The 26705-nt window shown below is 37.3% G+C and overlaps 1 protein-coding gene across 1 annotated transcript in view; it reads left to right on the forward strand.

Moving 5' to 3' along the window:
- Positions 1-26705, forward strand: part of BBS9 (Bardet-Biedl syndrome 9) — a gene marked incomplete at both ends in the record, with an annotated part of 347147 nt that overhangs the window by 250283 nt on the left and 70159 nt on the right. The window contains one exon of the mRNA XM_084230604.1: positions 17441-17623. Coding sequence (XP_084086730.1) covers positions 17441-17623 — 183 coding nt within the window. The remainder of the gene's footprint in view (positions 1-17440; positions 17624-26705) is intronic.

Below are 26705 nucleotides of genomic sequence, written 5' to 3' on the forward strand. Positions count from 1 at the left end.
TAATGGAAGGGGACGTAGAGAGTACTTTGATAGTGGATAGTGTAGGTATAGGAATTATGCTACACATTTTGGTAAATAATGTATATGTCTTATGTACAAAATGAATCCAATGAAAAGATGCTGAAATTTTGGGGAGTGGGTAAGCTAGAGTTGAAAAAACAAAAGGAGTGTTATTACTATCTTCAGTTATGTTGCAGTTCTTGTTTTATTTTAATAAAATATATTGGTATTTTCCCAGAAAACAATGATTAACACTAACAGTAATAATGCTAAGCTCTATCAAGCACGTATGCATACTATGATAAACACATTAATGTATTTCTTTCAATCTCCACAGCAAATGCCTCTATAAAATAGATTCTAAGATTATAAGATTCAACACCTGAATCTTAAAAAAGTGAAGAACTCTCTTAGGGTCAAATCACAGTGAGGGATGAAATAGGATCAGAGTCAGATTTGGATTTAATCATTTGTGAGGTGGATGATCTCTGCTTTTACATACCTATTGTAGTTGTTTTATGTTTGAAAATTAATGGTTATTGCAAGAGCTGCAAGCTCAAATTACTATAGGGTCAGGTAGGCAACAGAGATGTAAATGGAAGATAATAAAGAGTAATTTTCAGAACTCAGGAATGCTTTCCTGAACCAAAAGTATTAAAATATTCAAATATGAATTTAGTTAAAAAAAAAGAAGCAATCTATGAGTCTTTCATGCCCAGAGAGTCATATTGTTTGTATACCACTGGTGTGTGTGTGTGTGTGTGTGTGTGTGTGTATGTTGTGTATGTATCTAAGGATATCTGTGGTGTGTTGAGAAATGCTTGAACTTGGGAGGTTTTAGACAGACATGGTTTAATCGAGGCTGTGCTATGTGATTTTGAACAAGTTATTTAACCTTTCTGAACCTTGTTTGCTGTACCAGCCAATAATATTTTGCTGGAGTCATCCGTTTATCTTCTGTGTCCCAGTTCTCACTGGGACCTGCCGCTTTTCCTCTCTATTAACTTTTTTTTTAATGGGAGATCTTACTCACAGCGTCTCCTCGCCGCCATGTTGCTCCGCCTGTACCAGCCAATAATATTAATTATCTAGAGTGCTGTTGAAATATTAGGAATTATACATGGGGACTGTGCCTATCATAGTGGACTCATACAGATACTTTATTTTTACTATTAATATCTTTGTTTTCCTTGTTAGACTATTAGTTTTTTACAGGCTGCTTATAAATATCATGTATCTCCCTCTCTGAGCACAGACTTGACATTGTATACTACCTTTACCAATCTGGTCCTACACAGTTCTTAAATTCTTTACAAGTGTAACAATAGCCATCAAAAAGCTTGAGATGGATAAGGATGAGCAACTTTGTCATAACCCTTCTTTTTTTTTAAGATATATTTATTTTCTTACATTGTTGTTAATTTTTGGACAATATTTGAATTCTCCCTTCAGGTGCAGTCCCCATCATTATCCCACCACGATAGCCCCTGTGACCCATCTCCCCTATTCCTTGTGCTCTTCTCCCCCCCTATTTTGACCACTTTCCCTTTCCCCTCCCCTGAATATTCCTTCTTCTTGTTTATAATGAAAATAAGTCTCATATCAAATTTTGGTACATTTGAAGAAATGTATTAAATAGTTATAAGCATGAAATAAGTCACATAGCCTGTATTGTAGGCTGGAGTAAAAGCCCAACTCTTTGTTGCTTAGGTACTGGACCGGTGCTTTTCTGGAAAAATTCCATTAAAATAGGACAGTATTCTAAATCAGGATCCTTTTATTCTCACAATGAATATCAGGTAGCTAAAATCTTCTATCCCGAAGACAAGACTTTGGATTATTTAGGCTCAAATCTTGGACCACAGACCTTCAGTGTTCCTGGATTGTTATACTCTGTTCATGCAAAGAAGAGTATGAGTTTTAAAATGTGCAAATTCACATATCTTGAATGCCATTAATTTTGCCAATGAACCTACTTTTTTTTTTTTAAAGATTTATTTATTTATTCATACAAGCACTGAGTACAGTCAGAAGCGCGGGAGGGTGAGAGAATTCACCAGAGCCAGAGCAGGGAGCAGAGCTGGCAGAAGGACCGAAGTACACTGCTGAGGGGAGCAGCAGGCGGCAGGAGAGGTCTGCGCGCCATGTGGGACCCTTGCCCAGTGAGCGGGGATCAAACTGGTGCTGCAGAGGCTGCCGGAGCTTTGCAACCCAGCGTTCAACCACTGCGCCACTGGGGAGTCCCTGAATCTACTTTTAACACTTGTTTTGCTGCTTATCAAACCTCTTGTCTCATCAATCAAACCCATTTCTGACATTCATTATGATAATTTTAGCATTATGACAAATGCTGTAGATACCAATATCCTAAGTTCTAGTGGTACCCACCTCCGACTCACAAGCTTTTCTTCTGATTAGGAGGAACTGTTTCGAGCACAAATTTAGACTCCACAGCAGAAATTGTCAACATGGATGATTTTTTTCCAAGGATATTTGTCAATATCTGAAGACATTTTTAGTTGTCACAACTTGGCATCTAATGTATAGAGTCCAGGAATGTTGCTAAACCTCCAGCAGTGCCCAGGATAGCACTCCTCCCCATCCCACACCCACCACTCAACAAAAAAATCATCTACCCCAAAATGTCATTCATGAGGAGGTTGAGTAACTCTGTTTTAGAGTGTAACTTTAACTGACTCGTGCTCATACCATATGACCTTGTCAATGATGATGTATTTTAAAGTTAAATTACATATTTTATGATAGCATATAAACTTAGCACTAAAAACTTGAATGAATTTAGGAATTCATTATAATGTAATGCCTGTTGAAGGTATGAGTTTAGAACCTAGCTTTTTACTACCTAGGGTAGACTCAATATATAAGCCTATGAAAACTTTTCTATTGTGGTAGACCTGAGTTTCATTTGCCTAGAATTTGGGGATGAACTTCTAATATCCAAATAATGCTCCTCATGAATTACCATGAATGGACACTTATATGAATTACATGAATGGACACTTTTGTGGTCTAGAGTCATCAGATTTTTAAATTCACTTCAGTTTGACAATGTGATTGACTGCCTGCTATGAGCGAGAAATTATGGGAATGCTACAGCAAACAACGAAACAGTCTCTGGTTTGGTGGAGGTTATATCAGGCACAACATATCTTTAGCAAGGTCACTTCCAATTATAATGTACCGGCAGCCTGTGATTGTAGAAATATCTACATTCTGCCCTACTTTAAGTCATATGAAACCAGGCAACTTTACTCATTGCCTTTATTTTATTTCCCTGTCACCTGAGCCTATAGGCCTGTGCATCCCTTACCAAAAAAAAAAAAAAAAAACCTACCAGGTAATAGTGGTATAAATGCATTTTTCTAAAAACAAAGAAACAAACAAACAAAAATCCCCCCAAACCACAGGTGTACAAGATAACTAGACTTTCTGAAGAACCAGATATTTTAAAAGAAGATTCATAGAAATTTTCACAATGAAATAGTAAAAATGCTGCATTCACCTCTTAAACTCTAGAATATAGGAAATGATCAATAGCATCATTACCATGGTTGGGGGTTCCAGTTTCTCTTTCTGGATCAATGATCAGCATGCTTTAATTGATCACATCTAATGATGATATGGCTTAGCATTCACTGTCTTAGTTGAAGGAATGTTCTTAGAACACCCACCAGCTATCCATCTATCCATCATTTCCCTTCACTGGAGATGGCACTCAAGGCTGTGTGGGTGGCTGTATAATTACTGAGAAGTCTGCATGTAGGAATGTGGCCCGAAACATTCTAAACTTAGAAACTATTCAGTCAGACCTTGTGGATGTTGTTTTTGGACAGTGATAACTGTGGTATTCTACAGGGTTTGTAAAATGAGCTCTGACATTGCCAACCATAGATTCCAGATTTAACAGCGATCTGTTCAATGAGTAACCATGGTCCAGAGAACATTCTTTCTTCTTTTTACAACTTGATTCTATTAATTATTATTTTTTAAATTGGGGTTTCACTTGGCTATAGGGAGATAATTTTATGGAAAGGGGTAAAAATTTGGTCAACTTGGGGGTTGGTAAAAATAGTAATCTGGTTTGAGATCAGCTGTATTTTTAGTATTATACTAGCTGAGCAGTGGAGTTAGTTTTCCTTTCAACTGATTAAATTACATGTGTATTTGGTGAACAAACTTTGCAGAAATAGCAAACTTTGTATGTCACTTGTAAATGACTTATTGTCTTTCTCATTTAACATTTTTATGTACCCATGGTATATGTTTGAAAAGTCCTATCCAAAGTCTATATTCCAGCACTGCCTACCTTTTATATTCTTCTGCATACATTAGAAAGAGGGAGGGAGGAAGGTGCTACAGTATGTAGTATAAAGGCATTTCTCAGAAATAATTGTTTTTCTAAAATCAGTTTAGTATGAATTCTCAAGGCATTTGGCAATTGCAAATTGGTGTTAAGGAAAATCAGTCTTAGACTGGAAAAACCATCATGATCTCTAAGAGTCACAACAATCTTATCTTGGTGTTTCAAAGCATAAGGTGGCTTAGCTAATTAGCAGGTTTCTTTTTATGAAGACAAATAACTTGTGTGACTGAAGGTTCTTACTGAATGGGTACACTTTTCTTGTGTTAATAGCTACCCCAAATGGTACCGTGGTTAAAATGTATTCTAATCTAAGGTTTGGTTTAGGAATTTAAGCTAAGTGCATGTTATTGGGGAATCTTAGGTTTTTGTGCATGTGAGGTCCAATAGAATGTAATCCAGTCCCCCATCCTATTTATACAAAATAACATAGTAGCAAAAGTAATAAGAGTTAGATTCTTACTAAGTCTTCAAAGTAAAAACTCTGGGTTCTCTTTCATCTAGCTAAAAAGTTTTAGCACATAGATAATGAAATGCTTCTTATATGTTTGGCATTTAAGTCATCTTTATGCCCTTTCTCTTTTCATTATTTTTTAAATAAAAGAACAATTCTTTTGGATACAAATTGGATCTTTTCAACTAAAGTTAAAGCTTATAACTGGTAAGCTTTTTCTTCTTTCTTATTCCAAGGCCTTTGCCATGTTGGAGCAAATACCATCACAAATAATATTGTTGAGTAGGAAGTATGCTCTTGCCTGCTTCCAAATCTCTCCTAGCCTGAAAATATGTCTTTCTAACGAGAGGGCTGCCATGTGAAGAATAAATTCATTTCAGCAGTCATTAGAGCTGTCTGTAGCCTGGTGTTAGGCAGCTGTGGCTAAAGGTGAACTGGAGAGATTTTTTTTTTTTTAAGCAGATGACAGATATATTGAGGTAGGTCTCCTGTTTCCATGCGACATCATTTGGGTTCCATTCAAATTGGGAACCTGACAGTTCCTGATTGAGTGTGTCTAGGATTTAAGAGGCAGTTTAGTATGGCTCCTAGTCGTGCTGGAATTTTAGGTGGATTGATTTTTGAGGTTAATCAATTCAGCCAACATTTATGGGATACACGTTATGCACCTAGTACTGGAAAAACAAAAACACAATAGGGATTTCTCAGTTGCTCTTTTACATTGGAATTTTCTGGATTGTGAGTTGTTGGGTTTCCACTCCCCCCCCCACTGCCTCCTATAGTATACTTTAGAAACGTTTTATTCAAATCACCATATCTAGGGTTTTCAATAAACCAGACAACATCTAGCTTCCTAACTGGTAAGTTTGAGAAGATCTCTAGAGAATAACTCATACCAGGCCAAGTTATGTATCTATATGTTTGAATAGGATTGCTAAAGGAGTATAAAAGGGAATCTAATACCTGTAACTTATATAGTTCTTAGTAGTATATCTGATAGTCTTTTTTTTTTTTAAAGATTTATTTATTTATTTATACAAGCACTGGGTACAATCAGAAGTGCGGGAGGGTGAGAGAAATCACCAGGGTCAGAGTGGAGAGCAGAGCAGGCAGACTGACGAAGTACACTGCTGAGGGGAGCAGCGGCTGCAGAAGAGGTCTGTGCCCCATGTGGGACCCTCGCCCAGCAGCTGGGGATCGAATCGGCGCTGCAGAGGCTGTGGGCAGCTTTGCAACCCAACGCTCAACCGCTGCGCCACTGGGGAGGCCCCCTGATAGTCTTAATGACATTTTACTCTGAAACTCGATTAAACTTTACTGCAAAATAAGAACAGTCCTGTGGAGTGAACCATAACGAGGACCAGGGAACAGAGTTGACTTATCATCCGCCCTACAGGACTTGGTAGCTGGTAGTATGTCTCAAGTGCCATGAGAAAGGTTCTCCTTTTTTATGTCATTGCTAATCTAACAGAAAGAATGTATCAGATTTTACAAAACTAAAACCAACCCTCAGCTACAGGAAGGATTAACAAATAATAACCAGGAACCAAACTAAATGGAAATAAGTTGCAGGCATGTGAACTAGCTTTGATTGTTTTCTAGGCGAGAAAACTGTCTGGGGGAAAGAAAGTAACAAGCCAAAGATATGATAGGGTGCTAGTAAGTGCCCTTACCAGTATTCATTCTCAGATCTAATTGGCTCCAAAGTTACATGATCCTTCCATAAAAATATCATTAAGCCCCAGTTGCAATATACTGCAGTCTTTAATATATCAAAATTGTTGCTTAAATAAAAATGTCTTCATTTGCATTAATTTATCTACCTTACACAAATTATACGTTTAAAGTAGTTTTTACTTCTCTTATTATTTTGAATAGCTTTATTGAGATATAACTTACATTCATTCAGTCCACTCATATAAAGCATACATATTAATGATTTTTAATATATTCACAGGGTTATACAACTATCATCATAATATAATGTTTATCCCCCCTAAAACAAACCCCTACTCATTGGCAGTCACTTCCTATTCATTCTTATCTCTGACTTACTCCCCCCAACCCCCTGCTTAAGCAACTACCAATTACTGTCTGTGTTTATAGATTTTTATTTCAATGGAGTAATACAATGTATGCAGGACTTTGTGTCTTGCTTCTTTTACTTAGCATGATATTTTTAAGTTTCGTTCATATAATAGCATGTATAAGCACTCCATTTCTTTTTTATATTTGAATAATATTCCATTATATGAATATGCTACATTTACTTTATTTATCAGCTGATGGACATTTGAGTTGTTTCTACTTTGGGGCCATTATAAATAATGCTACTACATACGTATATGATAATGTTTATGAGTAAACATATATTTTCATTTTTCTTAGACATAGAAATATAATTACTGCATCATATGGTAACTCAATTTTTAACTTTTCTAAGAACTGCCAAACTTTTTAAAAGCAACTGTACCATATTACATTCCCATTGGCAATGTATGAGGGTTCTGATTTCTCCACATCCTTGCCAACACTTGGTATTATCCATCTTCTTACCTCTCTCATGTAATTCTCATAATCTTACAAGTTAGTCAAAGGAAAATACTCTTACTACTATTTTATAGATTAAAAGCTCCAAATCAACAAGCAGTAAATGAGAAGCCTTGTACATGTGTGAATAGAGAGGAAGAAGTGGCATAGATCATTCAAAACAACAAATCCTCCAAGTAATGTAAAAGTTTTTGCATCTGACACTATAACTATGTTGGATGTTAGGCATCATATTTCCTACTCTTATATTTTAAAGGTGATGAAACCAGAGACCAGAAAAAGGAAGTAAATTGAATACTGACATAAAGCTGCTTGGTAGCAAAGCCAGGACTAGAAACTCTGTCTCTTTAGGCCATTGCCTGTTGCTGCATGACCTATTGCATTCTGCCCTAGAGGATGTAGAAACTCATCTATATCTTAGGAACTCTATTTTCTTAACTCCTTCACCCATGTCGACCTTTTGTTAAAATAAAACTTTTTTAATTCTTAGGGGTATTGGAAGTTCAGCAAATCTGAAACCTCCCATTTGGAAGTTTTTGATGGACTTTGTTCCACATATTGCCTATGATGAAACTGATGTACAGGCAGAAAATTAATGCAGGCAATGTTATTTGGTGAAGTTTCTTGAGTCAGATTGTTTTGCTATGAATTCTAGCATTGTTCCCAGTACTTCTTGACCCTGTCTGTAATTCTGTCCTTGCTTTTAAAATGGGTATCTATCTACCTCTTAGTATTTACCTCACAGAATTATTTTGAGAATGAAACTGTTTGAGAATGAGATGAGATAATCCCCGTAAAGAGGTTAGCACTGTGCCTTGAAAGTGCTCAGTTAATTTTGAAAATTGTTATTTCAGGACATCAGCTGGCCCGGACCACAAGATACTGTAATTTGAGATTTATAGAAAATAGATTAGTTAGCCCCCCCCCCTTTTTTTTTTTTTACAAAGTAGCTTTACCAAGGGAATAGGCCTAGAAAAACAGTTGTTTTCTAAAGTCATAATTTTGAGCTACGTGGAACATAATAAAATTCCCTTTTTGAAGAGAAAAAAACTTGCTATATTAGCACCCCCTCCTTTACAAATTATGAACTAATTTCCTTTATAGTATAACTTAGGCAGAAACCAACTTAGAAATTTCATTTTGAGTTGACTTCATATTAAAAAGCCCCAACAATGGGAAAACTTAAATATTTATGCCTGTTATGTATATATAAGTAATGTTTTTCCTCAGCATCTCTATTTGATTTTCAAACTACAAATACACTGGATTAGTTTATGGGGCCAACTGTATATATTTGTATACCAGTGCAAAAGAAAGGGCACCTAATGGGGAGTAAGAAGACAGGATTACAGTCCTGACTTTTCTCCATCCTAGTTTGTGGCCATAGGCAGTGTGCTCGTATGAACACTAAGTGCTCCAAGCTTCTGTTTCCTTATCAGGAAGCGGGGGCCAAGGGATCAGCAATCCCTGTTTCTGATGATAATCAGATATTCCTCTCAGTCATGAGGACAATGATAATCTGTGCATAATAGCAGTAGCACAGTGCCCGGTCCACAGTGAGGGCTCAGTAAATGACAGTAAACAACCATGCAGTGGGATTCTGGGTGCCACACATGAGATTTGGAGACAGACTCGATGGTAAAGTTTAGGTGAAGAAATTGGACATGTCCTGTTCACATAGTATGATTCATGTCTACTCTGCTGTTGCTGCTGCTGCTTTCCTGTAACCAATTTTAGAGCCTATCTTGGCAGCTGGAAGTATTTGGGATTAATTTCACACTCACTTTATGAGTTGAGCATTTTCCTGCAAGCAGCTCCCTGGGCTCTGCCTCATTACTTTGGCATCAACTGATATGGCAGTTGGACAGAGATGTCCTTTGGGGTCTCCATTTTATTTGGAAACCTTCAATTTGAAAAAGCAAAACAAAGGCCATCAACACATTGTGCTTGAAATCGTTAGCATTTATTGTTTCCTAAACCTCTCTCTTTCTGAAGTTCTCTTGAATACCAGGGAACACACATCTTGCACAGCCAGTGATGAGCACTGAAAAATCACTCTCCTTCAAATTTAAGTCTTAGCAGCTGGTTGGCTTTATTTCTCAGTTCCAGGTGAGCCATGAGATCCTCTAGGTCCTGGTCAGACAAAAAAGTCTTGATGGGTATAGTTTATCCACTCCTTTTTACTGTGTTAATTCTGCTAAATTCATTTGGCTCTCATGGAGAACAAAGTAAACTTGGCTGTTACATGTAAAACTAAATTGAGAACATGGAGATCTGTTTAGTATTTCATGCTGGCCAGTAGGTCAGGAAGATTTTCTTTGGGGGTAATTACATAAGGAATTGTTTATCCCACTTCTTTCCAATTTCTGTGACCGTTTGGGGATAGCAGACTCTTTCCACAATGGCACAGAAACATATCCAGTGAGACAGAAACCTAGAGAAATGATGCTTCTCCGGATTGATGTATTTTGGGTCTCGCTCAGGAAAGAGCCTGTGGCTTGGGCTGCTGTCTCACTGAGAAGTCATTCTTCCACCGCAGCTGTGTTTAGCAAGTTGGGTGGGTCCATGAACTGACATGCTGTTACACTTAGTAAGAATTTTCCCTTGATAGTGAGGAACGTGCATAAAAGGCTCACTTAAGTCTCAGCAAATGCCCCAAATGTTTGCTGTGATCCCATAACTGCTCAGAAGGCTGCCTTCATAGGTGACGCCCACATAGAATAATCTGTGGATCCCCAATACTAAAGCATTAGTGCCTACTTTTCACCTTAACATTCTTGTCTCTTTACAGCAGTTGCCCAGATCACTTGTTTTTGTGTCGTCAAATATTGTTTCCAGACTATAATATTTGCTCTTCCTGGAACAAGGAGCGCCTACTTTTCTTCTTTAGTGCAGTTATTTGCTCAGATGCTTTCCTTCACTTTTAGAGTTTCTTTACCCAATATCTGTTCTTGAGGACAAATTTCAGGTACTTCTTCTTTGTGATGTACTGATAAATATTTAATAACTGACTCTATGGAGAAATGGGTGGGTGGGAAGCCTGGATTTGTAACATTTGTTTATTTCCTTGTTGAAAATACTTCCACCAGGGCTGATTTCAAGCTACCAACCTGAGGCCACTGAATGAAAAGTTGGGGGAAAATGGCAGTAGCCCACCACTGCAGAGTGCTGCCAACAAACAGCTCTAACAGGCATGAATAACTTCAAGGGCCTAGATAATGGTAAAATGACTAGGAAGTAATGAGCTTTGAGTATTTCTTTTGCTTTAGATGTCATTTATTTAATTTTAAGTTTATGTAATTTAATTTTTAGTAATGACTGTATTTAATAGCTGGCTCACAAAATTCCTGAAAATGGAACAATTGGTTCTTTCTCCCAGGCTGGTCAGGGCTGGTTGAGCCAGCAGCAGCACACCACCGCTTCTTCCTCCACCTTTCCTACTCAAGGCCCTTCCCACCAAGCAGCCGTTAGGCCCTTCTCTGAATGTATGTATATAAGGTGCTAAAACCTCATGTAGAGTAGACATTCGAGTGTGAGATTCCAGTTTTTCAGTCCTGGTCTCTCATTTATTAGTGATGATCAAACTGGCTACTTAATTTGCAGGTCCTAGTGCAAAATGAAAATGTGGGGCCCTTGTTAAAAGGCAGGAAGAAAGTGCTATTAAAAACAGCTACTAAAATGTAAAACTTTTTCCTTTCTTCAGTGGACTCTCTTTCACACCTTCTGATGGTGTTTTTTTTTATTTTTTACGTATGCTGCTCCAGGTAGGGAAAAATAAAAATTTTAAATTGGTATCATGAATTTCACCTTTCATCTGTATAATGTACAATGCCGGTTTGAAATGGAAATATAAGAACATTTAACTGAGTTAATGAATGAGCATTTTTACTCTTGTCATGTATATGCTCCATTATCCTGTTGACTGCATTTACAAATACAAGTTCAAGGATAAAAATTATTAAGAATTTCAAGATTGAGACATCAGGGCATTAAGCCAAGCACAGATAAATTCTAAGCACTGACACACTTTGCATGCCCTGTGTTCAGTACCAGGCAAATTCCTTACATCTGCTGAGCCTCTTCAGTCTCGACCAAAAAAGTAGAGATCATGCCAACTAAGTCACAGTGACAATGTGAGGCATTGATAGCTGCCTGGCCCAGGGAGCTTGGCACACTGTCCTTGCTCAATTAATTGGAGGGATATTGTTAACATAATAATTATTATGTTGATGACATTCTCTTTATATTTTAGAGGGTCTTCCCTGCATTGTCATCATTTACCTCTTTGACCCATTTTCCTTTCTCCGTTATAAATTCTTTGCTAGAATTGTCACCATTGAATTCCTTATTGTGCTTCCTACTAATTCTTTCACATACTTGACACTCAGTAGCTACTTATGACCTGGATCTTTGTATAGATTGAACTTATTGACAAAAACGTCTGTGTCATAATACAATGGCCTCCATAAAGAGATTTAATTGGCACCAGTCACAGGAAGAATAAGAATTTAAACTTATATTTTAACAGGAGTCAGTTGTTATCATGGTGATGGTGGGGAAAGCAGATGATTCCACGTGTTCTGTTTTGGGAATGTGGCTTCTCTGTCTTTTTGAGGGGACTTCTTGTAATGGGGAAGGGATGAGTTCCAAGCCTCATTTGAGTAAAAGAGGCCCCGAGGATATTAATTCTGACCCATAATAATATGTCCCTTTGCTAACTTCTTTCACACTTACTTTCTGTTCTGCACAATTAGGACATTATTACAGTAATGTTTTTCTCCACTAATTGGTTGTGTATGTGTGTTTCCTGTCCAAAAAATTATGAGATCCTCATGGGCCATACGATATCATGTACTTCTGTGGAACAGAAATGGAAAGTAGCATGGTACCAAGCACACAGTAAGCAACACACTGTATTGTAATGCTGTCCTTGGTCCATACTCCCTGGAGGGCTGCATGTGAATTGTGATTACCTTTCATAATTCCCACAAGTCCTCAACAAAGTGGCTGAGAGCCCTCATCTGCCTGGCAAGTACTTCAGTTGCTTTGTGTTTCCCTAACCTGCATCTCTTTTTCCAGTGTCTCCCAGACACTCTAAGAACTGTCCTGTCCCCTTACAGCCTTTCCCCCCACATGGGATTTGGGAGACCACACAACTGTAAACTACATGTTTCAATGATGATTTTTTAATAAGTCCTTTGGGTCAGTGTCAATAAGCCATGAAATAGCACCACGTGAATCGTGTGCACTAGATTTCTGAAATACAGGCGCTATTGCTCAGGCTGGTGAGGACTTGTAGAAAGGAGCTCACGTTGCCCTGCCTTTGCTATTCCTGTTCAGGGGGCTGTCAGATGCCTTGAGCCTCTGGTCCAGTCAGTTCATTACTTTTAATGAGCACAAAATTCACCAAGACATTAAAATAAAATGAAACATCATTGGGAAGTCTTGGATGTTCCATCCAATTGTTGCTTTAGTTCTTTTTTCCACAAGATTGTTCAAGAGGATGAGAAAAAAAAAAAAAGCCAGTTCTCACTCCTGCCAATTTTATCTTAAGTAGATTTGGCATTATAAAGCTAACACACCCTGAACATTTTTTTTCCTTGCAGGTCCCTGTGGGTTGTTGCCTGAAATTTATGTAAAAAATGACATTAGTTAACTGGTTGAATATATGAAAATTTTCTACTTTTGGGATACAGTATTCATTTCTTTGTGTTTCTTTTATTTCTTTTTCTTTTCTTTTCTTTTTTTGAGGTAATATTGTTTTATAGCACTGTATACAATTCAGAGGAATAGGTTCAGGCTTCCTCAGGTGGGTATCACATATCCCATCCCAGAGGCCCATAACCCTTTTTCATAAAGCATCAGTCTCTTTTCTCCCTTTCTCATCCCACCTGCCCCTTTGGTGGCCTCAATGCTGTCATTTCTAGACTTTTTTTTTGGGGGGGGGGTTCAGTTTTGTCAGTTCCTTTGTTGTGTTTCTCAATATTCCACATATGAGTGAAATATCCGATATTTATCTTTCTCCCACTGACTTATTTCACTAAGCATAATTGCTCTCAATTCCATCCATGTCACAAAATGTCAGGAGTTCATCTTTTTTTGATAGATGAAAAGTATTCAATCGTGTATACGTGCCACATCTTCTTAATTCAGTCTTCGGTCATTGGACACTTAGGATGTTTCCGTAACTTAACTTTGGTAAATAGTGCTACAGTGAATGTAGGCCTACATATATCCCTTCGAATTAGTTTTTCATTCTTTGAATAAATGCCAGTGACTAAAACTGAAAAAGAGATATGGTATATCTCTTTTTAATGTTTTGAGAAACCTCCATGCTGTTGTCTATAGGGGCTGGATCAGTCTACATTCCCACCAACAGTTGCCAACATTTGTTGTTTCTGGTCTTTTTGATATGGGTCATTCTCATAAGAGTGAGAGGGTGTCTTGTTGTGGTTTTGATTTTCATTTCCCTCAGGATAAGTCATGTTTAACATTTTTTCATGTGCCTTGTATGTCTTCCTTGGACAATTGTCTGTTTAGTGCCTCTGACCATTTTCTAATTGGACAGAGAAGTCAGATATAAGTCTGTCCATTTTTCATTCTCTTTTTATTGAGTTGTATGAGTTCTACATAGATTTTGGATATTAGCCCCTCGTCAGATGTAGGATATATGAATATTTTCTCCCATTAAGTAGAGGGTCCTTTTGTTTTAATGATAGTTTCTCTGTGCCCAAGCATTTTAGTTTTATGTCCCATTTGTGTATTTTTGCTTTTATTTTCCTTAATATTGGAGTTGAGTTCCCCAAAGATGTCTCTGAAGCCAAATGTTAGGGAGTCTTTTGCCTCTGTTTTCTTCTATGTATTTAATGGATTCTGGTCTTACAACCAGGTCTTTAATACATTTTGAGTTAATTTGTGTGTACGGTGTAAGAAAGTGGTCTAGTTTCAATTTTTCTGCATGTGGTTGATCAGTTTTCCCAGCACCGTTTATTGAAGAAACTTTCCTTTCCCCCTGTATACTCTTGGTTTCTACATAGATTAACTGATCATATCCATGTTGGTTTATCTGCACTCTCAGTTGTATTTCATTGATCTATGTGTCTATTTTTAATCCAATACCACACTGTTTTGAATGCCATGACATTGTAATACAGTGTGAAGTCTGGAAGCATGATATGTCCATCCTCTTCCTATTACGGTATTGCAGCCAATGTTCTTTCTTAGGTTTGTTAATAGTTGTCTTATACATTTTGGTGCTCCCTCCTTTGGTGCATATATATTGATGAGTGTTATGTCTTCCTGATGTATTGTTCCCTTAATTATGTAATTCCCACTCCTCTCTCTAGTTATCTTCTTTAGCTGGAAGTTTTTATTATCCGATACAAGTATCATTGTCCTTGCTTTTCTTTGGGTTATGTTTGCTTGTTGGATGGTTTTTGAACCACTCTTGGCTGGCAGTTTTCATCTTTAAGTATTTTGAATATGTCATTATATTCTCTCTATGCCCTTAGGGTTTCCTCAGAGAAGTCAGATGTAAGTCTGATAGGGTTATCTTTATAGGTTATCTGTTTTTTTTCCCTAGCCAGACAATATTTTTCCTTTTCTTGAACTCTTGCTCGTAGTGGTGGTAGTGACTAGTAGTTGCTAGTAGTGACTATGTATGTTGGTGTAGATCTTTTTACATTTAGGTAACCAGTTGTTCCCTTAGCTTCATGGATTTGCATATTTAATTCCTTCCCAAGGTGAGGGAATTTTTTCCTCAATTATTTAATTGAACAGTCTCTCTGTTCCCCTTTGCCTGTCTTTCCTTTTGGTGATACTCATTATTCTTATGTTGGCTTTCTTAATGATGTCTAGTAATTCTGGAATTGTCCTTTTTTTTAAACATCTCATTTCTCTCTCTTATTCCTCCTGGATTCTTAATGCATTACTGCTATCCTCAAGGTCACTGATCCGGTCCTCCATTTGATCTATCCTAGTTCCATATCCTTCTCTAGAGTTCTTGATCTCATTTATTGTGCTCTTTATCTCCTGAATTTCTGATATTTTCTTTCTTAATTCTTCAATATCTTCTGTTTGATTGTACTTTTCAGTTCATTAATTTGTTTACCTGAATTTTGTTGTATTTCTTTGATTAGCTTTGCTGAGTTCTCTTGACTTGCTTTTCTGGGTTTTCTTCTATCTCCTTGAGTTTCTCTATTACAGCAGTTCTGATCTATTGGATAGGGGATTTAGTCTTACATCTTTTTGTGTTCGGATTCTGGAGACATGTTCTCACCTTGTGATATTATGTTCTCTTGAGGTCTTCAATGTCCATGTGTTATGTTATGTTGTTGTTGTTTTTTTGTCTGCCCATTTTGCTCTTTGATATCTCCCTATTTTCTTATTGTTTTTATATTTTCAACAGTAGCTAAAGGGATTTAACTATTTTACTTTTCTCACAGGTGGTACTGTGGATTTGTTTGATTTTTATTTTGACCTTTGCTGGCTTTGTTTATACCGCTATCTGTTTTGTAGTTACGGGAAGAGTATTAGATGGATCCAGATATTAGCATGGATGAATTGGATTGGGACTGGCACCTATTCAAGGCACTCCTGATATCCCTTCTCTCTGGGGTTTGAGATTAGACCCTTAGCACTCCCTGTGCTTTCAGTACACCTGGCAAAGTAAGCAACCAGACCTGAGGGAGTAAGAGGAAGTAGGTCAGAATATTTGTTCTGCTGTTATCTCTATTATGGACTCAGCCCAATGGAGCCTCCTAGCTCCCCCACAAGATTATTCCCCACTCTAAGCATGTGTGCCTCTATACAATCTGTGCTTCTCCCTTCCCAGGTTCCTTGGCTGGGCCAACAACTCTGCTACCAGTATCCTCTGCTCTTGATCGCAACTCCTAGGTTCCTTTCTCTCCCCACCTCTATTCATTGTAGTGTAAATTTTTTCAGCGTTGAACCTATTGAAATCTCTACTGGTTCCTGCTGTCCAGAGGCTGATCACTCTCTGTCCTCTCTTCAGGATTGTCTCTCAGACCTGTTTCTCTCTGGCTCACTGCTCCATGAGCTAGAGCTAGTAGAGCCCAGGCCCTGTTGTTGGCTCTCCTGGCTTGTTGCTGGGCTCCCACAGCTTATGGCTAGATCTGGAAATGGCAGGGTTCTCCTTGCTGGAGGCCAGGATTCTGCAGTTGGTAACTGGAGGTTGGGAAGAGTCTGGCTCTCGTGGCTGGTGGCTGGACTATTGCAATTAGTGACTGGGGGCTGCCTGGCTTTCACTCACAGATCTGGGCTTCAGCAACTGGTTGCTGGAGCCCTAGAGGGGCCTCACTCTTGCCACTGAGAGCTAGAAGTTGGGAGATGCCTGATTCTCACTCACACAGCTGGTGGATGGAGCTTGTGGCATGAAGCTGGTGCATCCTGGATCCCTTGACTGACAACTGGGAGTGGCCAGCTTTTTTTTTAACTGAGCTTGATGGTCAATGGCTGGGCTCCCGCAATTGGTGACTGGAAAATTGGAGCAGTCTGGCTCTCATGCCTGGTGATTGGAGGCTGGGTTCCCTTTTGGATTAAAAAAATACATATTGGATACCCCAATACCATGTAACATATAAGAATGGTAATCAGAGGAAACAATTATTTTCTGAAGAGGGTGTAATGAAATTATTATTTTAGAATGCAAGGTAAATGCAATTATTTTGTTAAGAATTTCTAACTGACTCATCTCAATGGCTAGTAATTAATAACTGTATTAGAGGTTACTTATATTGTCATATATTGTAGGTCAATCAGTGGTGAAGTAAACACTGAACAATGTCTTGCTAAGCTGATTTTGTGGATATTTTAATCTCCTGGTCATATGGATTTGGAATTACTTTGGATATTTTTTTTTTTTTAAAGAAGTGAAGAGTTGAATGATAACTCTTTTATTACTCAACATAACTTGTGTTTGTGGAAGACAAGTTCATCAAGTTGTTTTAAAGAAAAACAAGAGTTTGCCAAGTGTCATTTGTTGAGGGCTTCAGAATTGTGAAATTATCCCTAACTGAGGTTTGTAACTTCTGCAGGTAATTGCTCTAGCAGATGCAGTAGAGGAAAACCAAGACAATCTGTTCCAATCATTCACCAGACTGAAAAGTGCCACCCATTTGGTGATTCTGCTGATCGGGTTGTGGCAGAAGCTTAGTGCTGACCAGATTGCTATTCTGGAAGCAGCGTTTCTGCCGCTGCAGCAGGACACTCAAGAACTGGTAAGGACCCACAAGCCTGCAGTGGTAACAGACAGCATTATTGAAAGGATTGTGGTTTTAAGAAGATATCACATGGCTATCATGTTTTCTAAGGTATCAAATGAAGGATTTTCCCCCAAATCCTGTTTTCCTTTTCTTTAAACCATTATAAAAATGTCAAATAAAGACCTTTTTTCTAGAGTTATTTTAAAAATAGCTATATAGTCCATTTTATGTGGCATTCAGTCTATTTTTTATGTGCTCTTCAATCACTTAGAAGCCAGGGAAGCAATCATTTGACTGCCTAAGTGATGGCAATAAACCTTCAGATTAGCTAATCCTTTCCTTTTCTGCCAGAGAAAACAGTTTGGCCATTTTAATTTGCTCAGTGTTCTTAAATTTAAGTGTAACTTCAAGGATTAGAGAGAACTGAGATAGTCTTGCTAAATGACAGGCATATTTCATTACAATGTATCATCCTTTACATATACTTTATACATTCTTTGGCCCTTTGAATATGCAATTTTCCGAACAAAAAGGGCAAAGTGAGGGTTAGTATCTGGAACTGTTAGTGAAGGATTATTTAAGTAAAAATATCTCAGGTGTCATGTTGGGGAACTTTTTGCAAATATTTATTTATAAAGAAAATAATGTATCTTGGAAACGAACTTATTATTTTTTTATACTGAAGGAAATCATTTCAAGAAAAAAGTTCTTTTAAATTCATTTTTAAACATATATGAGAACATGGGACTAAAAATAATACTAAAACTACCATTTTTGAGCACTTATTAGGTACCAGGAGCTATTTTAAGTGTTTTGCTAGGAGTGTATAATATAATCATAATCATGGCCCTTTAAGATACTTAAATTACTGTTTTCATCCCCATTTTACATGTGGGAAAACATAGTCTTTGAGAGTTAAGTACCTTTATAAAATTAGTTGCCTGTAGAGCCAGGATTTGGACTGAGGTCTGCCTACTACTAAGGCACATTGTTTTTAACTAGTATACTGTATTTTAGTGAACAAAGTTATGAATGTGATTTTGAAAATCACAAGTTTTGTCAGTTGAGTCTAATTTTCTACAGTTCAGTCAAAAGATTATCAGATTAAAAGAAAAACAAGCTATATTTTACACCCTAAACAAAATACTATTTATCATCCTAGATAAAATACTAATAAATAAGCAAGAGATTTACAGTATACATTTTCTAGATAGAAAAATTATAGATAAAATTGACATTTGAGAAAGTAGAAATGGGGACATGTTAATAACAGAAAATGAAGACTACAATGGCTAGGATTACATTGATAAGTGGTACTATCATTATGAACTCAGATCTAGTGGTCAAAAAGACATGGGGGTGCCTCACTTTTTGCTTGCTTCCATCACTAATGACAAAGTCCCTCTGGTTAACTTTCTTAGCTGTTCTTGATAATTGTTTCTGTAGCTGTATGATAGAAAAAATACTAGGACCTATCCAGTAAGTCGTAATAAGGGTTCAATGAGATAATTAAATAGCATGTTGAATATTATTAATCAATATTATAAGTAGTTTATACATTTTATGTATATTATTTATAGTCCTCACTAAAGTCATACAAGGTAGGTATTATTACTTTTTCATGGTTATTTATCTGTCTCCTAGACTACAATTGAGCTTAGGAAATATATCTTACTCTTTTTTACATTCTTAGGGCCTGGCACAGTGCCTGACCATAATGCAGTCAATATTTGTTGGGTGAATGAATGGAGGAAAGTGTGAAAGCTAACAAGAGGTGACTTGGCAGAACAGATGCAGTTGATATAATCTGGAGCATGAGGAAGTAGGATAGGGCCAACTCTATAATTTACAGCACCCATTGCAAAATGAAAATACAAATCTGTTGTTTAAAAATGTAAGTAAAAGTGCTTTAGGTACTGCATTTTACTTCCTGCTATTTTATGTTCTAAATAAAGAAAAAAATAAAATTAAAAAAATTTAGCATGGATTTTACCATTAATCTTTTTAATTTGTAGTGCCACTTTTAATTTTTTTTTAATAGAGGCATGCTTTATTTATTTGTTTGCTGGTTTGTTTGCTTGTTTTGTTTATACATGCACTGGGTACAGTCAGAAGTGCGGGAGGGAGGGTGAGAGAATTCACCAGAGCCAGAGCGGGGAGCAGAGCAGGCAGAAGGACCGAAGTACACTGCTGAGGGGAGCAGCGGGCGGTGTAGTGCCACTTTTAATACAAATATAAGAACATTAAACTCATATGTGGATCATCAAAATTATACAATTTGTATTTCACAGCTCATACATATGTAAGTATTTTGCCCTTATGGAACTGTGGAGTCTCTGTAAAAAAAACTTCTTTATTCCACTTCCTGATATGCACACATCTTCTAACACTACCTTCAGCTAACTGATGAGTAAGTAAGAACTGAAAGGAAATGAAAGGTTATAATGATCTTCCTTAATCATTCATGTTTCTTTGAATCTGTCTCTTTCATTCAAAACAAGTTCTGGTTCAATTGGAATGCTCTTTGGACTCTAGTGCCCCCTGCTGAATCAATCTAGAAGTAACATAACTTCCTCATGCTGAACTCCCACTCAACATGGGGCCATGGACTTTCTGAGTTTATGGGGCTACATGTGAATGGGGCAGAAAAGAGGGAGGATGCATTTTCCTTTCTCACATACATGTTTCATTGTCTCATCAGATTCCACTTACAAAATGCAAGTTCAAAGATAAAATTATTAAGAATTTCAAGATGGAGACAAAAGATTAAACCAAGCATGGGATCCTCACGAGAGAGTCTATGCAGACTGCCTAACTCACATTCTCCTGAAGGGAGTCTTGAAACACAAGACCGAAAGGAAGCATTTTCTAGAAATAGAGCTTCTCAAATGTAGGCACTGAGTCCCAAAAGGGATTATGGTATTTCCAACTCCAGATCTTAAAACAGCCTCATTTTGCTGGGAATATATAAATATGCTCATCCAGTAGGCAGGTGAATGGATTTAACATCTTCTCAAAGCCCCTTTCCACCCTGCCTTCTGCGGTCTCTGTTGTCATACCTCTCCAAATGCATAGGGGAAAATTCTTTCAGTTCTCTTCTGAATTTGTTGAGATTAGAAGGTGTGTATACTTGTTATGTCTATTGAAGTCATTAACGAAACAGGACATTTGATAAAAATATAACTTGGAGAAGAATGAATCAAAAAAGACATTTTAATACTGCTTGTTAGGCTCTTCGTCTTTAATTAGGTTGTGGTATTCATTTTGGATTTATACTGTTGAGACAGCTTATATATCTTGAGAAAAAAGGAATCCTTTTTCATTCTTTAAGACGTACACATGCAGTATGTGGTTTGGACATGCTAGTTCACAATCGCCCACATTATGCCTTTAGACCTCACAAATAAATGTTATGTGATGGGTATCCCACTGAGATGTGAAAGTGAAATATGCAAACCTGAAATAACTTGGAAGGAGGGTGAGGCAGGGAAGAAAGGAGTCTCTGACCAGAATGTTGAAAATACATCCCATATTGAAGTTATTATGATACCACAAAAATCTGAATGTAATTTAGACAGTTTGGTTGAGGGTAGATGGCAGAGTACATGTGTGAGGGGGAGATCTTTAGACATGTGGACAACATTTTCAGAAGAGGTCCTCTCAGCTCGAGGTCAGATATCCACACAAGTATTTAGAGGTATAAGAAAGTGTTATTTATGTTTCAAATACCACTGTGTCATAGTTTGTTGTATTGTTATTTAGATGGCATGTGTCAAAAGGCAGGCGAAATGTTATAGTCAACTCTGTGGAATATTTTCTTTAATGGCATCTGATTCACAAAACAAAAGTAGTTAGAATTATTATTGCTAATGAAAAGTAATGTACTTTGCACTGTATAATCGGTTTAAAAAATGCCATCCCATGATTATACTCATGTGGAATATAAAGAAAGCAAATGAACAAATATGGTAATATGGCCTAATATTAGCCACTTTCATATCTAGCTATATATATATTGAAATTTATATAAAGTGAACTAAAATTAAAATTTCAGTCTCACTGGCTGTATTTCTACTTCTCAATAACTGCATGTGTTGAGGTGCTACCACATTGGATAGTACAGATATAGAACATTTTTACCCTTGTAGAAAGTTCTGTCGCACAGGGCTATATCAGTCATTAAGAGACAAAGGGTTTTGTCATTTGGGTTAACAACTTAGCACATTTTAACAAATTACTGAAAGGGTAGACTGACATTCAGTTACGCCATGTTTTTTTGCTTAGTAGCCCTTATTTCCAGTAGTCATATGTACGATAACCAAATGTTCTCCTAGGAACAGAAACTTTTTTATTATATTAGAGCTTTTTTTTTTTTTTAAAGATTAATTTATTTATTTATACAAGCACTGGGTACAGTCAGAGGCACGCACGGGAGGGTGAGAGAATTCACCAGAGCCAGAGCGGGGAACAGAACAGGCAGAAAGACCAAAGTACACTGCTGAGGGGAGCAGCGGGCAGCAGGAGAGATCTGCGTGCCATGTGGGACCCTCCTCCAGTGGCCGGGGAGCAGCCGGGGATCAAACAGGCGCTACAGAGGCTGCGGGCAACTTCGCAACCCAGCACTCAACCACTGCGCCACCAGGGAGGCCCTATATTAGAGCTTTTTTAAATTATATTAGACTCAGATGAACTGCTGATTGTCGTTTTGAAGTACAGCCTTTTATTATTATTAATTTTAATAAAGCACCATCATTTTATATCCTTGTAATATTTTGACAGTATAGTATTTCTCCCCTTAGGTATGGTCAACACGGCTCTCTTACCACCAAAGCACTCGTAGCCCCCCATCGTAGTCCATTGTGTTCTCCCCTTTTCATCCCCATCTCCTTCTCACCTCTCTCCCATCCTGGTTGCCTCACATCTGTGGTCAGCTTTCAAGGGCTGGTTTTAAAGTTTGTCTTTGTCTGACCCTTTGTTTGTTCTCTCTGTATTCCACATATGAGTGAAGAACCTTTTTTAGGGAGGTGAATTCATCTGCTGAAGACAGGCAGAAGCTAGCATTAATGCTGCTTCTGCTTCATAGGATCTTGGTAAACATTGTAACTCATGAAATCTTTCCCAATGAACTTGCGGGGCAGTCTCAGAATCTTTTGAATATAATATTCTAGATAGCCACTAACTTAGAGTTGGTAATGTGGATGAATCCTCTTTGCCCTTCCTGATCTCTGTACAGATCTGCTTCCCATTTCCCCATTAATATCTTAGATGATTAAGATTCTTTAATAAAAAGTCCAACAGATTGCAAGAGAACAATCAGGAACAGTGTTGATATTTCTAAATGACTCAGACTGTATCTCTAAATGTTCATTTGTCTTCCACCTAACTCAAGGGATCGCTAATGAAAAGGGCAGCAATACACTGGTTTTGGGACCTGATTATATACAAACCTAGAGTTGAAAGGAATATTAGTACATTGCATAGCATTTGCCTGACTTTTCTTTTTCTTTCTAAGTGCATTTAATATTTTTAGTAGATACTGTCTACTATTTGAAAAAAGAAAAGCTGTATTGTGTTTTTAAGGGTTTGATTGTTACCTTCCCTGGTATTAAACTTTAAAATCTCCTGGGAAAATTAAGATGGAAATTTTTCATCAGTGGGGGAAGGAAATTTGGACCTTCAGCCTGCTTTTTGATTGATTATTCCTCTTACAAACTGATAGGGAAAGAGAAACTTATTTTTAACATGTTCAACATGGTTCATGTGAGAAAACAGATGTTTATAATAGGAAGTCCTATTGTGTGGAGGGACTTATCAAGTCTCACTCACAAGGCTTAAGGACTTCTACGTCACAGGTCAGATTTGATGTAAGGGCCATTGTGCCTCCTGTCTGGATTGAGTGATGGTTGAGATGGCTAATCATTACTATTATTAATGATCTCTTCTTAAAAGGCAAACAAAAGAAGGAAGTCTGGTATCAGTATCAAGCCTGCCTTTATGACTGTTAAAGTATCATCATAATTATAACTGTCTATGGGAACATAGTGCAGAAAGTAAATATTTTGGTAATTCCCATGATCTTAGCCAACAAGATAAACATGAAATAATTAGTTTCATATTCATAATGGCCACATACTTGTATTATTGCTGGTTAGATGCAATTGGCATTATAAAATTGTATAATATTCTAACTCATCAGACTTGAATATAACATATCTCAGAGACTTTCTGACTTGCTTGGTGTTTTCAGAATAGGAGCCAAGTGGAATACAAGTGAGGATGTGTAATTTTTAAAACTTTTCTTATGTATATCAAATATGAAACAGTGCTTTAATGGACACAATATTATTTATGCATTTTAAAATGCAGATGTAATAACAAAAGATTGATTTATTGAAGCTTAACTCTCAAATCCTATGTGAAATAAAGTGTGAAATAATGAAATGAATAAAACTCAACCACCATAATGCATTCTCACAATGCTTACCAATTTGATTCCTGACTGGAAATATATTTGCATTAGTTCAATTTCCTTAAAATAACTTTACTCAACCTAGTTTGAGTCTATTAATTAAAAAGATGAGTTTGACATTTCTAGGATATGACATTCTTTTAGAAATGTGCACATGTCCCTTTAAATATCCTTTAAAATCGGTGCTTCCTCTGTGCCTTAATCACAGGCAGGTCTGCACCTCCAGGCTGAATCAAGTCACTCCAGCTTGCTGTTGTTCATTTGGGACTATTTCTAGGAACCACATTGGTTGGTATTCTTTTTTTAAATTTTCTTTTTCTTTTTTTTTTTTACAAGCACTGGGTACAGTCAGAGGCGCGGGAGGGTGAGAGAATTCACCAGAGCCAGAGTGGGGAACAGAACAGGCGGATCGATGAAGTACACTGCTGAGGGGAGCAGCGGGTGGCAGGAGAGGTCTGCGAGCCATGTGGGACCCTCGCCCGGTGGCCGGGATCGAACTGGCGCTGCAGAGGCTGCAGGCAGCTTCGCAACGCAGCGCTCAACCGCTGCACCATCGGGGAGACCCTTTTTTAAAATTTTTCTTTTTATTTATATATTTTTCCATCATTTGTTCATTTTTAAACAATGTTTGGCTTGTGTTATTCTATCTGACTTTCTGTGGCGGCATTCGAAGTAGCATTTCTGCTCTCTGCATTAGAAAGCCCTGCATATCTCGGCTATACTCATAGCCCACTACTAGTCTCCTGTCACACATCTGCTTATATACTTTCCTAGGTTCTCCTTTCCCCTGGGTCAGTGTGGACTCCAGTACCAAGTCAGTTGCTTAGCTCCACCGTATCTTCTTTCTAACTCTTATTTCTGTGACTCCATTTCTGAAACTCTGTTTCTGTGACTCCCAATTTCCCCTCTTTATTTGGGAAATCTGACTTTTCATGGGTGCCCAACTTTTTCCATCAAGCCAGAGCTAATAGTACTTTTTTTTCATGTAAAATGGTGTCCTCCCTTTACCTCACCACCCACCCTTTTTAAGAGGCAGACCAATTTTCATTTCCTCCCTATTTATTTCTGGCTTCCTTTCTTTTAAGAATTCCACTTGGGGCTATGACATAATTTAGTTATCATTATATTCTCTAAAATTGTATACGTGCTTGTCTTGTGTTCTAATAAATTTAGTACATTTTCTTCTAAATCCCTACAAATTAAAATAATTAAATATGTAGTCAGATATAAGTATCTGGGGATTGCCTGGTATTCCATTTATTTTCATGTTTTGCTCAAGTGCAGATTCTCCTCCAACAACTATTTTGCTTTTTTTCTTTTTCTAAAAGCAAAACCTGATCTCTTCTGTACAGATAGCAAAAGATATATAGTTAGATTGGTAGCCAGACTACCACAAGCACACACACAAACACACAAACACACCCCCTCACACACATTCATTCATTCACATATCCTATAATTTAAATCAGTAAATCCAAAACTTTTCCATCATACCAGTGATGATGCCATGTAACTGAAAACAAATGTTAGGTACACTATATTGATTTAGCCAAATTTGGTAATAAGTAGTACTGGCAGATATGTAGTGAAATAGAAATGCCCATCTATTTCTGATGTGGGCTTTCCAGAGTGTCCTCTAGGAAAATGTGGGTAATAAAATTAATCTAATACTTGGCACCAATAATCTAAGTTAATGCACTGAAAGTAATAAACTAAAGTCCATTTGGTACCATAATGTTTATATTTATAATTATGAAATACTGAAAGTAACCTAAGTGTTAATAGTTGGAAAATACAAACTGTGGTATATTTATTGAGTAGAATATCATATCAAATTGGGGTTCAAATCTCTTTTTGAGCAAATGCCTAAGTAACTCTGTATCCTCAGACAAATGATGGAATGCGCAGACTGTTGGTGTCATTCAATGTATGGTGATAAACTAAACCCAGCCCCAAGGGCTGGCTTTGCCTTGCAGAGAAATGAGAATGGCCATTCAGGTTTCGTTTCAGCTTGTTTTTACTTTATACGCTCGCTGGATCAGTAAATGAACGGTACAGAAGAAGAACATTATTAAGAAAGTGAGTGATCTTGGCTCTCCTGTGCCTTCCTCATGAAGGCATGTCTGGAGTTTGATGGGAAACACTCTGTGCAGAGTGAGGAACCTGCCAGCTCAGAAGTGTTCAGAAGCGGAGGCCCAGTCTTTCACAGGCTGGGGGAAAGGTTATGGCAGCCTCTGAGGACCTGTTACACAGGGAATTTCTTTTTGTATTTTGGGTATATCCTTTCCTCTACTTTTTTTTAAGTGGATAATCTGACCTTCATTAGATTTGGCTATGAGCTACTATAAATGATTTACTGAAACACAATAAAACTGAGTGAAATATATATAATAAGTTTTTTTCTTCAATAAGATATATTCAAATTATATTTCTTACACAAAGTAACAGAAAATTATTTGCTTTCAATGAACTAGACCAGTCAGTGACCCTTCTTTGGCTATCTTCAGCAACATTTTCAGATTCAGGGATTTGTTGTTTAGGTAACTATGCCATTTGGAAGATGGTAAAATTCATAATAATAAAGAGGTGCTAACTCATATTAAAAAACTGCATTACATTTGGGATTGC

The sequence above is a fragment of the Talpa europaea genome, assembly GCF_964194135.1.
Source record: "Talpa europaea genome assembly, chromosome: 3".
NCBI lineage: Eukaryota > Metazoa > Chordata > Mammalia > Eulipotyphla > Talpidae > Talpa > Talpa europaea.